This window comes from Labrus mixtus, chromosome 23, assembly GCF_963584025.1.
Source record: "Labrus mixtus chromosome 23, fLabMix1.1, whole genome shotgun sequence".
Taxonomy (NCBI): domain Eukaryota; kingdom Metazoa; phylum Chordata; class Actinopteri; order Labriformes; family Labridae; genus Labrus; species Labrus mixtus.
This window is the reverse complement of record NC_083634.1, coordinates 20,806,193-20,818,692: the sequence shown is the minus strand read 5'-3', so window position 1 is coordinate 20,818,692 and position 12,500 is coordinate 20,806,193. Positions and strand designations below refer to the sequence as shown.

Sequence of the window (12,500 nt, the reverse complement as noted above, 5' to 3'; positions counted from 1 at the left end):
ACACACTGCACACACACACACACACACCTGATACACACTCTGATCCACTGGAGGTACACACACACACCTGATACACACTCTGATCCACTCGAGGTACACACACACACACACTGCACACACACACACACCTGATACACACTCTGATCCACTGGAGGTACACACACACACACACACACTGCACACACACACACACCTGATACACACTCTGATCCACTGGAGGTACACACACACACCTGATACACACTCTGATCCACTGGAGGTACACACACACACACACACTGCACACACACACACACCTGATACACACTCTGATCCACTCGAGGTACACACACACACACACACACTGCACACACACCTGATACACACTCTGATCCACTCGAGGTACACACACACACACACACTGCACACACACACACACCTGATACACACTCTGATCCACTGGAGGTACACACACACACACACACACACAAACAAACAGACACCTGACATGTTTTTCTGACGCAGGAGTGTGAACAGCGACAGTTTGGACCTGGAGCAGGAGGTCGACCCGCTCAACATCGACCACTTCTCCTGCACGCCGCTGGTAAATCTCACACACACACACACACACACACACACACACACACACACACACACACACACACACACACACACACACACACACACACACACCCCAAAATATGTGTTTAACGCGTGTGTGCTCGTCTTCTAGATGTGGGCGTGTGCTCTCGGCCACCAGAGGGCAGCAGAGCTCCTGTACGGATGGAACAGTTCGGCTTTGGGGATTCCTGACTCGCTCGGCCGACTGCCGCTCGCCGTGGCTCGTTCCCGCGGACACACCCGCCTCGCCATGGCGCTGGAGGAGCTGCACACGCACGCACACATGACACCCGGGGACACGCACACACCTCCGGATGACACGGCGACAGCAGTGACGCCGCAACCGCAGCTGCCCCCGTCTCCGCTCTCCACCAGCCCGGACACAGGTAACACTCACCTGCTGCTCGGTCCTCTTAACAGTCATGTGACCTGATTTTACACATTCTGATTGGCTGTCTCCTCTTTCCTCCTGCAGGTCTGAGCTCCTCCAGCAGCCTCCCCTCCCCCAGCGACCCCTCGTCACCTTCACCAAGCTCCGCCTACTCCAGTGGCCCCGCCCCCATGGACACCTCCCCTTCCTCCCTCTCGTCTCCTTCCTCCTCCTCTTCGTCTCTGCCTGTCTCCCCTCCCTCCCCCTCCTCCCTCCCCCTGTCCTCTCTCCCTCCTGTGTCTATGTGGGCGGAGGAGCCTAATGCCGGGCTGAGCACAGGTAACACAGGTACCTTTGGTTTTTCAAAATAAAAGCCTGTTTCCTGTTTATGGCACTTATTGTTTTAAATGAACATCACAGGTTTGACCCCGTGCGGCTCCAGAGACTCTCCTCTGTACCTCATGGACTACGAGAACGCCTCTCCCCCCTCCCCCGGCCACACGTACCCGCACACTCGAACGGTTGGCGGGCGGCGAGCTCACATGGCTGCGACACTGGAGGAGCAGCTGCTGAGCTACAGTGAGAACGCCGAGAATGAAGGCGAGGAGGAGGAGTACCTGGAGGAGGAGGTGCTGCAGGTAAATGTGACTTCACAGGATAAACAAACATGGAGGAAGATGGTCGTGGTCAGCGGTCAGCGGGCTGTGTGGTTTGTCTTCATGAGATGTTGTTACCATAGTTACACAAGCTGCTCTTGTTCCACCCGGCTCGAGTCTCAGTCGTGTTTACGTCAGCTGCCGTGTTTGTGAAATGTTCCGTAACCCCAGATCATGAATTCCTGTTTCCATGGTTACCCTCTTTACACGTCAGGTTGACATGGCAACGCTGGCAGAGCAAATCATCGAGGCGACCCCCGAACGAATCAAGCAGGAGGACTTCCCCAGGGGGGCAGAGTCACCCCTCCGAGAGAGGCGGGAAAACCCGGCCATACAGGACACATGGCTGGCCACGTACCTGGACACGGTGGACGCCCACACACACTCCCCGCCCAGGTAAGCCCCGCCCCTAAATACCCTCTGCATGAAGTCAATGCATTATGGGTATTATCACAAACGCATGAACGTGTGTTCTCGCAGGCGGGTGTGCCCCCCGTCACCCCTCAGCGCTCTGGCTCTCCAGAGGCTCCGCCCCCCCTCCTCTGCAGCTTGGGCGGAGTTCCTGAACGCCTCAGCCAATGGGAAGATGGAGAGAGACTTCGCCCTTCTTACACTGACGGACGGAGAGCAGAGGGAGCTGTACGAGGCCGCCAGGATCATCCAGAACGCTTTCAGACGTTACAAGGTACACACACACACACACACACACACACATCAGCTTCCTGTGTCAGCAGCGCTGTTGAAGTTCTGGTTACCATGGAGACATAAGATTCATCTAATGTGACCAATCAGAGAGCAGTGTTTGTCTCCCTGCAGTGTTCGACGTTCGTACACAAACACAAACTCTAATGTGTGTACGAGCTGACAGCATCATCTACAGCTCAGATAACAACAGTGACCTCTAGTGGTGAAATCTGAAACAACAACATTAGGTAATTTAACGGTCCTCTCTGATTGGACGATGAGATGATCTGGGCTCTTGGAAAACTAAAGCAGGAAAACAAAGTCAAACATTTGTGAGGGAGAACACACTGCTGACACCAAACCCTCTGCTCCTCCTCCTCCAATTTATCACACGCTTCAAATCCATCACCATGACAACCAGGTTTCCTGGATGACATCACACCTACTAGGAAGTAGTAAACTCTGTCCTAAAATAAAACTTATTTCAGCTATTCCTGAAATGTTGCCCGTGTTTTTGTCCAGTTTAGACGCAGGAGCAGGAGCTTGTCATTTTCAAACCGACCACAGTATACACTCGATGTCACAGCGCCCCCTGGAGGCTACAGCACGTTCTGATATGTGTGTCTGTGCAGAGTCGGTGGGTGTTTCATTTTTAATTTTGCCTCCTCTGTCTCTGCAGGGTCGGAGGTTAAAGGAGCAGCAGGACATGGCTGCAGCCGTCATCCAGAGATGCTACAGGAAGTACAAACAGGTGTGTCTGTGTGTGTGTGTGTGTGTGTGTGTCTGTGTGTGTCTGTGTGTGTGTGTGTGTGTGTGTGTGTGTCTGTGTGTGTGTGTGTCTGTGTGTGTGTGTCTGTGTGTGTGTGTGTGTGTGTGTGTGTGTGTGTGTGTGTGTGTGTGTGTCTGTGTGTGTGTGTGTGTGTCTGTGTCTGTGTGTGTGTGTGTGTGTCTGTGTGTGTGTGTGTGTGTGTGTGTGTCTGTGTGTGTGTGTGTGTCTGTGTGTGTGTGTGTGTGTGTGTGTGTGTGTGTGTGTGTGTGTGTCTGTGTGTGTGTGTGTGTGTGTGTGTCTGTGTGTGTGTGTGTGTCTGTGTGTGTGTGTCTGTGTGTGTGTGTCTGTGTGTGTGTGTGTGTCTGTGTCTGTGTGTGTGTCTGTGTGTGTGTCTGTGTGTGTGTGTGTCTGTGTGTGTGTCTGTGTCTGTGTGTGTGTCTGTGTGTGTGTCTGTGTGTGTGTGTGTGTGTGTGTGTGTGTGTGTGTGTGTGTCTGTGTGTGTCTGTGTGTGTCTGTGTGTGTGTGTGTGTGTGTGTGTCTGTGTGTGTGTGTGTGTGTGTGTGTGTGTGTGTGTGTGTCTGTGTCTGTGTGTGTCTGTGTGTGTGTGTGTGTGTGTGTGTGTGTGTGTGTGTGTCTGTGTCTGTGTCTGTGTGTCTGTGTCTGTGTGTGTGTGTGTGTGTGTGTGTGTGTGTGTCTGTGTGTGTGTGTGTGTCTGTGTCTGTGTGTGTGTGTGTGTGTGTGTGTGTGTCTGTGTCTGTGTGTGTGTGTGTCTGTGTGTGTGTGTGTCTGTGTCTGTGTCTGTGTGTGTGTCTGTGTGTGTGTGTATGTGTATGTGTGTGTGTGTCTGTGTCTGTGTCTGTGTGTGTGTGTGTCTGTGTCTGTGTCTGTGTGTGTGTGTGTGTGTGTGTGTGTCTGTGTGTGTGTGTGTCTGTGTGTGTCTGTGTGTGTGTGTGTCTGTGTGTGTCTGTGTGTGTGTGTGTGTGTCTGTGTCTGTGTGTGTGTGTGTGTGTGTGTCTTCACTAACCTGCTGTGTCTCTTCACCTCTCTCTCTCTCATTGCTAGCTAACATGGATAGCTCTGAAGGTAATATGGACAGTAGATGTAGTGATGTGTAGTCGGTGTGTGTGTGATGTGAAAGCTCCCTGTAGCTCAGAGTTGTGTTTGTGATCCTCGAAACGTCACAGAGGCGTAAATATTGCTTCTTTTGAGTAAGTAAGTCGATGAATCCTGAAGCTGCAGTTAGAGATGAAGGTCGATGTCAGCGGTTACTCTTTCTACACCAGGCACTGAGCGCGCTCACAGAGAAAGCGGGCGTTACAGGTGTGTCCTCAGGTCCTGAAGAGAAGGACTCAGATGTGATTGGTTCCGAGCTGATCTCAGTTAACAGCTGATTGGTCGTCCTCAGAGCTTCTTCTTCTTCTGCTCCTACAGTCTGACACGTTGTTGCTTCCTGTTGTGTCCTCTGTGCACTAACATCTGGATCCTGTCTCCTCAGTACGCTCTCTATAAGAAGATGACCCAGGCGGCCATCTTGATTCAGTCTAAGTTCCGGTCGTACTACGAGCAGAAGCGTTTCCAGCAGAGTCGGCGTGCGGCCGTCCTCATCCAGCAGTACTACCGCAGCTACAAGGAGTACGAGAGGCTGAAACAGGCGCCGAGAGGAGCTGCCAGCCACAACCCCAAGATCAAGTAAGAACTCACCAACCAATCATCAACCAATCACGTGCCAGTACTAGGGATGTTGCCAGGCAACAAAATAATCTGTCAATTTATCGAACTCGGCTAAACACGGATCAAATGGTCTGAAGGGGAACAATGTGAAAGCGGAGGACCGCTTCTGAAATCCTCCGGCTGTTCACACATGCACCTCACAGGGAGAGACTATCCCTTACAGACAGGAGCGGGGGGGCGGGGTCTCCTGGGGTAAGATGTGACGTAAAGTGTGGCTGACGTCAGCAGTGCTAGCACCACAAGCCTTCAGTCCTCCCTGCAGGTTAACGTCCACATGTTGTGCTACACATGGTCACACGTTGCTCTGGTCGATTTGCCACATTAGTTAGTTCAGCCATCTAGTAATTTAAGATGATGTCATTTAATCTTTAATCTTTCACATTCCTAGATAGCTGTGGCTGAATTTACAACGGAGGATTAGGGCCACACACATTTTTTTATTTTTTTTATTTTAAGATTAAAGTCGTAAATTTAAGAGACGACTTTAATCTCGTACATTTACGATTTTATTTTCGTAAATGTACAACTTTAATCTCGGAAATTTACGACTTTAATCTCTGAAATTTACGACTTTAATCTCGTACATTTACGATTTTATTTTCGTAAATTTACGACTTTAATCTCGGAAATTTACGACTTTAATCTCGTACATTTACGATTTTATTTTCGTAAATTTACGACTTTAATCTCGGAAATTTACGACTTTAATCTCGGAAATTTACGACTTTATTCTTGTACATTTACAACTTTAATCTCGGAAATTTACGACTTTAATCTCGGAAATTTACGACTTTAATCTTGGAATTTTTTTTTTTTAACATGGCCCTCATCCTCCGTCGTAGAATTTGAGTCGAGTGATGATTGTTGTTGATTTTCCATCAGGGGGTCGTTCTTGACGAAGAAACAGGACCAGGCAGCCCGGAAGATCATGAGGTTCCTGAGACGCTGCAGACACAGGTCAGACACACACACACACACACACACACACACACACACACACACACACACAGACACACACAGACACACACGCACACACTTTTTGTTGTGTGTGTGTGTGTGTTTAATGCATCCTGTTGTGTGTGTGTGTGTGTGTGTGTGTGTGTGTGTGTGTGCAGGATCAAAGAGCTGAAGCAGACGAGGGAGCTGGAGAGGAGAGGACTGACCACCTAAAACTTTAACTCACTTCATCCAGGAGGAGAGGAGGAGAGACAGACGGGCGATGGAGGAGGAGAGACAGACGGGCGATGGAGGAGGAGGAGAGACAGACGGGCGATGGAAGAGAGGGAGGAGAGACAGACGGTTGACGGAGGAGAGACAGACGGGCGATGGAAGAGGCGAGACAGACGGTTGATGGAGGAGGAGAGACAGACGGTTGATGGAGGAGGAGAGACAGACGGTTGATGGAGGAGGAGAGACAGACGGTTGATGGAGGAGGAGAGACAGACGGGTGCCTTACTCCACACCCAAACTTGTTTCTTCATTTCCTCCGCCTCTTTGAATTTTTATATATCTATCCGTCTGTCTGTCTGTGTGTCTGTCTGTGTGTGTGTGTGTGTGTGTGTGTGTGTGTGTCTGTCTGTCTGTCTGTCTGTCTGTCTGTCTGTCTGTCCACATCATCTGAAGACACACTCCTCCGTCTCGTCCCTCCTGAGAGACACAGCTGAGGGTAAAACCAGCTTCTCTGCCTCCCAGAATCCTTTGCTGTTGTGGCGTGAGGACTGAGAGACAGGCGTTGTGTTTGAGGGTCGTCTGAACAATCAGAAATGAGATGTTGGTGGTGTGTACATGAGTCTAACAAAGTACTTTAAATCTATTTAAACACAATCACATATTTACAAACGTATAGAAATCTAAATATATATTCTAATGTGGACTTTATAGATGCTATGGATGTTTTTATTTATTACAGCATGAACTGTTAATGTGACCGTATGAGTGTGTGTGTGACTGTGTGTGTGCTGACTGTAAGGTCGAGTCTTAAGGAACCCCTCTGACCTCTGACCTCAGACTGAGGGTGTAATCATTGATGCTTCTTTGGATACCTTGTGTTTAAACCAATACAATCTAAATGTTAACGATCGTTAGAACATCTGTTTCATGAGACGGCCAACAAACCCAGAAGGAAAATATAAACATTACGTTTTTGTAGAGTTGAGACCGTGACAATTTCACCACAAAGAGACACTAAAAGACTACAAAGAGACACATTAGGACTACAAATAGACATTAGGACTACAGAGAGACATTAGGACTACAAATAGACATTAGGACTACAGAGAGACAAAGGACTACAGAGAGACATTAAGACTACAAAGAGATACAAAGGACTACAGAGATACAAAGGACTACAGAGAGGCATTAGGACTACAAAGAGACACAAAGGACTACAGAGAGACATTAGGACTACAAAGAGAGACAAAGGACTACAGAGAGACATTAGGACTACAGAGAGACATTAGGACTACAAAGAGACACAAAAGACTACAGAGAGACATTAGGACTACAGAGAGACATTAAGACTACAAAGAGAGACAAAGGACTACAGAGAGACATTAGGACTACAGAGAGACATTAAGACTACAAAGAGATACAAAGGACTACAGAGATACAAAGGACTACAGAGAGGCATTAGGACTACAAAGAGACACAAAGGACTACAGAGAGACATTAGGACTACAAAGAGAGACAAAGGACTACAGAGAGACATTAGGACTACAGAGAGACATTAGGACTACAAAGAGACACAAAGGACTACAGAGACACATTAAGACTACAAAGAGATACAAAGGACTACAGAGAGACAAAGGACTACAGAGACACATTAAGACTACAAAGAGATACAAAGGACTACAGAGAGACATTAGGACTACAGAGAGACATTAGGACTACAGAGAGACATTAGGACTACAAAGAGACACAAAGGACTACAGAGAGACATTAGGACTACAGAGAGACATTAGGACTACAAAGAGAGACATTAGGACTACAAAGAGACATTAGGACTACAAAGAGAGACAAAAGGACTACAGAGAGACAAAGGACTACAGAGAGACAAAGGACTACAGAGAGACATTAGGACTACAAAGAGAGACAAAGGACTACAGAGAGACATTAGGACTACAGAGAGACATTAGGACTACAAAGAGAGACAAAGGACTACAGAGAGACATTAGGACTACAGAGAGACATTAGGACTACAAAGAGAGACAAAGGACTACAGAGAGACATTAGGACTACAAAGAGACAAAAAGGACTACAGAGAGAGACATTAGGACTACAAAGAGACATTAGGACTACAGAGAGACATTAGGACTACAAAGAGAGACAAAAGGACTACAGAGAGACATTAGGACTACAAAGAGAGACAAAGGACTACAGAGAGACATTAGGACTACAGAGACACATTAAGACTACAAAGAGAGACAAAGGACTACAGAGAGACATTAGGACTACAGAGAGACATTAGGACTACAAAGAGACACAAAGGACTACAGAGAGACATTAGGACTACAAAGAGACATTAGGACTACAGAGAGACATTAGGACTACAAAGAGAGACAAAAGGACTACAGAGAGACAAAGGACTACAGAGAGACATTAGGACTACAAAGAGAGACAAAGGACTACAGAGAGACATTAGGACTACAAAGAGACACAAAGGACTACAGAGAGACATTAGGACTACAGAGAGACATTAGGACTACAAAGAGAGACATTAGGACTACAGAGAGACATTATGACTACAAAGAGAGACAAAGGACTACAGAGAGACATTAGGACTACAAAGAGACATTAGGACTACAGAGAGACATTAGGACTACAAAGAGAGACAAAGGGCTACAGAGAGACATTAGGACTACAAAGAGACACAAAGGACTACAAAGAGACACATTAGGACTACAAAGAGACACAAAGGACTACAAAGAGACACAAAGGACTACAAAGAGAGACATTTGGACTACAGTTTGTAGTTTGGGCACCAATAGCCTAGTGGTTATTTCATGCGCCCAATGTACAGAGACTATATTCCTTGGCGTGGGTGTGAATCTGACCTCGGCCCTTTGCTGCATGCCGTCCCCCCACTCTGTCCACCCAACATTTCCTGTCTCTCTTCAGCTGTCCTATCTCAAAAATAACAACAAAAAAGACTACAGAGAGACTCAAGAGGAAGTGACGCAGAATAAAGTTCTTCAAAAGGGACCTGGGAGACACAACACAAGGACAAATCAGCCAATCAGAGCACAGCTGAGCTGCACGCGGCCTCATATCTCCTCTTAGGAAACACTGCAGAGGACCGTGATGTAACTCTGACATCACTTCTGGTCTGATGATGTCACAGGTCAGACCATGGGGGGCATGGGGGGGGTTCCCTTTTAACTGTACGTCTGGCAACTTTCAGGACAACAACGCCGTTTTCACTGTCACACGTCCAAAACGAGACTCCCTGATTTGTTTGACAAGTGTGAACAGACTGAATGACTCTGGGCTGTTGTCATGGAAACCACAGCCTCTAGAGCCCAGCATGATTTCCTCATCGGCAGGTGTTTGACACGTTTGTCTTTGGCTTGTTTTCAATTTGACCAGAAATACATCTTCACTTGTTGTTTCTTCTTCTTCAGTTTCTTCTTCTTTGGCTGTTGCAGTGATGCTTTGCATGAGTTTGTATAAACTGTTCTACATTTCAAATCCTTTCAGATGAAATACAGCTTTCTGTGAGTCAGCTGAATAAATCAGCCGTTTGCATTTGTCCTGCTCGTGTCTTTGTTTGGAACTGGACCGACACTGAAACCACACAAAATGACTACAGACAGACACAGGAAGTGACTACAGACAGACACAGGAAGTGACTACAGACAGTCACAGGAAGTGACTACAGACAGTCACAGGAAGTGACTACAGACAGACACAAAGATCTCACAGGAAGACACGTTTGGATGAGTTTATGTCTGCAGTATGCCGATGAAGAGCTGACGGTCTTCCCACATGCTGCACAGCTGTATGGTTTCTCTTCAGTTTTTAAGTGCTTCTGGTGATGTGGATGTTTTCCCACAGTACTGGCACTTGTGTGGTTTCTCTCCGGTGTGTATACAGTCATGATATTTGCAGGCACCCTGATTAGTAAAGACCTTAGCAGATTAAGGCTAAAGTGTGGATGGTTGTTTCAGATGAGTACATTTCCTGTAATACTCCTCACAGCTGTCTGGTCTCACTCCGGTGTGGATCCGTTCATGTACCCTGAGGTCTGACAGAGTTCTGAAAGCTTTCTCACCGTGTCTGCAGTGGTGTGGTTTCTCTCCAGTGTGAACAATGCTGTGTCTCTTGAGGTAAGAACGTTGTGAAAAAGCTTTCCCACACTGTCACAGTTGTATGGTTTCTCTCCCCTGTGAGTCTGAAGGTGAAACTTCTAAGATGAAGCATCTCCAAAACTTCTCCCACACTGGTTCCAGTAGTTTGGTTTTTCTCTCTCCTGACATTTTAAAGTTGCTGGTGTAATAAACTCTTTATCAATGTTGCGGTCCGAGACGCTGGAACAGACTTCCACAGGATCATCCTTATCTTCCACTTATCCGAGGTCGGGTGACGGAGGCAGTAAGCAAAGTCAACCCAGACATAGATCCCTCTAGCGGGCTCTGGGTCTACATCGGGGTCTCCTCCCAGTTGGGCGTGCCCAGAAGACTCCAGGAGGATCCTGGTCAGATGCCTGAACCACCTCACCTGGCTCCTCGATGTGAAGGATCATTTTTAATTAAATTTTTATTATTAAACATCTTTATTCATTCATTCAATCATAACATGGATTTATTGTATTTTACAAACATTTAATGAAAATGTGTACATATTCATTTTATATTTTATTACATCTACTTCCTCTCTTTAATCATTTTTTATAATCCATCTTTTATTTTGTTAAATTCTTATCGCTGTGCTTTAGTCTCTAAATAATTTTTTAACAAACTACCTTTTGTCGATCACTTTCCCGCTCTTTTTTTAAAGTCCAGATAATATCATATTGTTTGTGTGTGTGTGTGCGTGCGTGCGTGCGTGCGTGTGTGTGTGTGTGTGTGGATCAAAGGACAACCTTCACACACTGACTGTCCATGAAGCAGCCAACAGAAAGCAGCACTACGCCCCCTGCTGACGGCGAAATGGAACATCAAGAGTCAGTCCACTTCAACAAGACACACAAACTAAATCCGTATTTAAAGAGCCCCCCCCCTTTTGTAGTGTCTTTGATACAACCTTTCAGAATAACAGTTTAAACCCATAGCTGAATTGTATATCTTAAAATAATTGACTTCTTTTTTCAACTGCCTGCACCTCTTTTACATACATGGAAAAAGGATGACGCCTTGAAATTATTTCAACTTTTCAAAAAAGCGTTGGGTGATGTCAAGCGCCTTTCTGACAGCTGACCAATCAGGACGAGTCGAGTGTTCCTTCCCTAGTAACATCCCTAGTTACCAGTGCCCAAGCAGACACCAACCAAGATGGAGAACGGGAAAGTACCGGTTGAACAACTTGTTATTGCCGTTTCACACTACACCGAGTTATATGACATGAGTCACAAGCGACACAGCAACATTCATACAAAAGGAGTCCATCTGGTCTTTCTGCTAAAATCATGCAGTAACAAATGGAAATATCTGAGAGATAAATACAAGAAGGAGAAGAGAGAAGAGCAGGAGAAGGGGTGGTGCTGAGGGTGGTGTGAAGAAGAGGACATCCTATCCTTCCTTGAGCCTTATAATCCTCTAACTCTGATCAGTCTGCCACAGTTATTCTTAATAGCATTTGTTCAGAGCAAACAGAGGTAGGCCTAATTATAAGCTATTAGAAATGTATCTTGCAGAAATCAGTGTGTATGTATGGACTAGGGTTAAAAATGTACTTTTAAAAATTGAAAGACCAGCCACTGACAGATAAATGTTCAAATTCACCAGCCACTTAATAGCTCAATCCTAAATGTTCTAATGAGTGCCGTGTTGGGTTTTATTTTCAATTTTCATACAGGACCAAAGTGAAGACTCGATAGAGGAAAGCCTTGTATCCACACTCACCACCGATCACCCGCCTCCCTCACTGACATCTACACCAAGTCCTCCCCTGAGCCTTTCAACAACTACCACGTCCAGTGTCCGGGGGAAAAGGAAGGCCTCTCCTCAAGAAACTCCAAGGGAAATGACATCAACTTCAAATTTTAAATAAATTACACCAAGGATTGACAAAATATACAGAAAATGAACACTACCTCCTCAGCTTGGCGCCCACATTAGATCGTCTTGAACCCCGAAAGCAAGCCATGGTGAGGCTTCGCTTTCAACAAGCCTTATTTGATATAGAATCTGGAGAGTGAGTCCACCGATCTGTTCCCGAATGAACTGATTTTGATTTTGTGACTCGTGTCAAATAACTGTGTGTGTAAACTGCAATGCAATGTATAAACTGTATGTATATAGAAAGGCACTTAACTTTACTTTTGTATTTGAAATGATTAATTCTATTGTCTTGTTATTATTTTTGATGAAATAAACCTACTGTATATTTATCATACTTGCAGTCATTAATCACACTGTTTGACAGACTATAAACAATTTACATTTACTATATTTATGCTCTATATTTATGCTCTATATTTATGCTCTATATATTTATGCTCTATATATTTATGCTCTATATTTATGCTCTATAT

At 46.0% G+C, this 12,500-nt stretch overlaps 1 protein-coding gene across 3 annotated transcripts in view; it reads left to right on the top strand.

Annotated features, from left to right (window-relative positions):
- camta2 (calmodulin binding transcription activator 2) overlaps positions 1-9,558 on the top strand; it is a 31,530-nt gene extending 21,972 nt beyond the window's left edge. The window contains exons 16-26 of one of the 3 annotated variants that reach the window (XM_061030709.1): positions 505-583; positions 713-986; positions 1,076-1,309; positions 1,391-1,608; positions 1,841-2,022; positions 2,107-2,311; positions 2,990-3,061; positions 4,142-4,162; positions 4,575-4,768; positions 5,693-5,767; positions 6,003-9,558. In XM_061030709.1, the coding sequence (XP_060886692.1) occupies positions 505-583; positions 713-986; positions 1,076-1,309; positions 1,391-1,608; positions 1,841-2,022; positions 2,107-2,311; positions 2,990-3,061; positions 4,142-4,162; positions 4,575-4,768; positions 5,693-5,767; positions 6,003-6,114 (1,666 nt within the window). In that variant the 3' untranslated portion in view covers positions 6,115-9,558. Of the gene's footprint in view, positions 1-504; positions 584-712; positions 987-1,075; positions 1,310-1,390; positions 1,609-1,840; positions 2,023-2,106; positions 2,312-2,989; positions 3,062-4,141; positions 4,163-4,574; positions 4,769-5,692; positions 5,768-5,925 lie in introns of all 3 variants that reach the window. The other 2 variants (XM_061030710.1, XM_061030711.1) reach the window with 2 other exon arrangements.
- The last annotated feature ends 2,942 nt before the right edge of the window (positions 9,559-12,500 follow it).